The sequence below is a fragment of the Homalodisca vitripennis genome, chromosome 7, assembly GCF_021130785.1.
Source record: "Homalodisca vitripennis isolate AUS2020 chromosome 7, UT_GWSS_2.1, whole genome shotgun sequence".
NCBI classification, from domain to species: Eukaryota; Metazoa; Arthropoda; class Insecta; order Hemiptera; family Cicadellidae; genus Homalodisca; species Homalodisca vitripennis.
This window is the reverse complement of record NC_060213.1, coordinates 446,242-448,043: the sequence shown is the minus strand read 5'-3', so window position 1 is coordinate 448,043 and position 1,802 is coordinate 446,242. Positions and strand designations below refer to the sequence as shown.

General features: G+C 44.2%; 1 protein-coding gene across 1 annotated transcript; it reads right to left on the bottom strand.

The window, feature by feature from the left end:
* Positions 1-553: 553 nt before the first annotated feature.
* On the bottom strand, positions 554-919 carry LOC124366487. The gene has a single exon (XM_046823074.1). It carries the CDS (start codon positions 917-919, stop codon positions 554-556), a length of 366 nt encoding a protein of 121 aa, XP_046679030.1.
* Between the last annotated feature and the right edge of the window lie 883 nt (positions 920-1,802).

Genomic DNA, 1,802 nt, shown 5'->3' with positions numbered 1-1,802 from the left:
ATGATGCTAAAAATCCATAGCGTAAGAGAATCGAAGAAAAGATAATCAAAATCAGAGTCACAAAATTTGTATCAATAAAAGGATAAGAGTGGAAATAAATATACTTTTTTCCGAGAGTGTGAAAAAATCCTTTCGGATTTCCCTTTGGGTCCGCACAATGGGGGTCTGTGGTGATTCCACTAAAAAACCCTCCCTCTATAATTGTACCCCTCTTCATCTTGGTACCACCTTTCAGTATTTCTTCAAGGTGAGAAGACAGTCATCTGCTTACCTTCTTTGTCTTAGGCCTCTTCTTATTTCAGCTCTTAAATTTACATTTACATGCCTTTCATCTTCTTATTTTCTTGTCATTACCACTCCCAGGTAGTCAGCTACTGTGCGCCAGCTGACTACTAAAATATTTTTAGTTGTCTTAGCTCTCCACCATCAGTGCCACCATACTCTCCACTGTAAGAGCTCTTGCCAGATTCTCCTCCACTCCTTTCCGCTGGTATCTCCACCGTGGACATGCAAACACAGTATGAAGAGTAGTGTCGCACTCTCCGCAGTACGCTCAGGCATCTGTGTCGCTCAGAGCAAAGCGTCTCTTATAGTAGCCAAAGCACCCATGTCCGCTCAGTACCTGGGTTAGATAATAACTGCACTGTCCATGAGTTCTGCTGATCCAAGGTCTAATGTCAGGGATTAGTCTCTTTGTCCATGCTGCCTTTCCAGTGTCTTGTGACCACGCTTCCTGCCACTGTCTGGTGTAATGCTCTTCTTCATACAGAACTCCTTTCCGCTTCGCTATTCTTTTTTCTACCTGGAGCTTGATGGGCACTGTTCCAGATATCACGAGAGCTGCTTCCGTAGAGAGGACAGGAAAGGGAAGATAGTTGGAGACTGGATTGCTGCACATGGATTGGTACTCCACAACCATGGAAACAAGCCTACCTTCAGCAGATATGGAGCAACTTCGTTCATAGATCTCACCTTAAGCACAGAAGACTTAGCAAACAAAATAATTAACTGGAGAGTGCTTGAAGATGAAAACTTGAGTGACCATCCATACATTCTCTTTGAAATCGTGAAAGAGGTCCAGGGGATGGCGTATGGTGCGGGAAAAGCTACGACAGGCTGGAAGCTGAATAATCTAGAGGGCTATATAAACCGCTTGGGAAAAGAAATAGGAGATTGGAGAGTGCAAGGCAGATTGATCACAGCTGAAGCCCTGACAACATGGACGGTAAAAAGCTGTCAAAAGACACTGACGAAGATGACTGTCGCAGGTAGCCGGAGACCAGTGCACTGGTGGAACGAGGGTCTGACACGAATCAGGAAGGAATGCTTAACTCACAGAAGAAGAGCCACAAGGGCTGCAACTAGAGCAGGGTTGTCGCAGATGGAGAAAGAACGTATAGTCTCAACTTATAAGGAAAAAAGGCGAGATCTGAAGAAGGCAGTCCTGAGAGCAAAAATAACGTCATGGAAACAGGTACAAGAAGAGATTGACACTGATATCTGGGGGTGCAGATACAAAATTGTCACTGGTAAGATTAAGCCGCAAACCAATAGAAATTTAAGTGACGAGAGACAGCTGGAAATTGCTAGGACACTCTTTCCTAACCTGGGGGAGACTAACAGCGCAGTGGAAGAAGTGGAGGCTGAAGAGAATCACCCTTTCACTGAAGAAGAGCTGAAGACTGCCGCAGGGAAGATAAAAGCCGGAAAGGCATCGGGAAATAAAGATACTGAAACTATTATAGGTACCTATAAAATATCTAGACACTTGTTTCGTTTATTTATGACAAGATGGTATTACG

Bases quoted from the DNA above. Each gene is read 5' to 3' on its own strand.
- LOC124366487 (XM_046823074.1), bottom strand. From the start codon at position 919: ATGGTTGTGGAGTACCAATCCATGTGCAGCAATCCAGTCTCCAACTAT.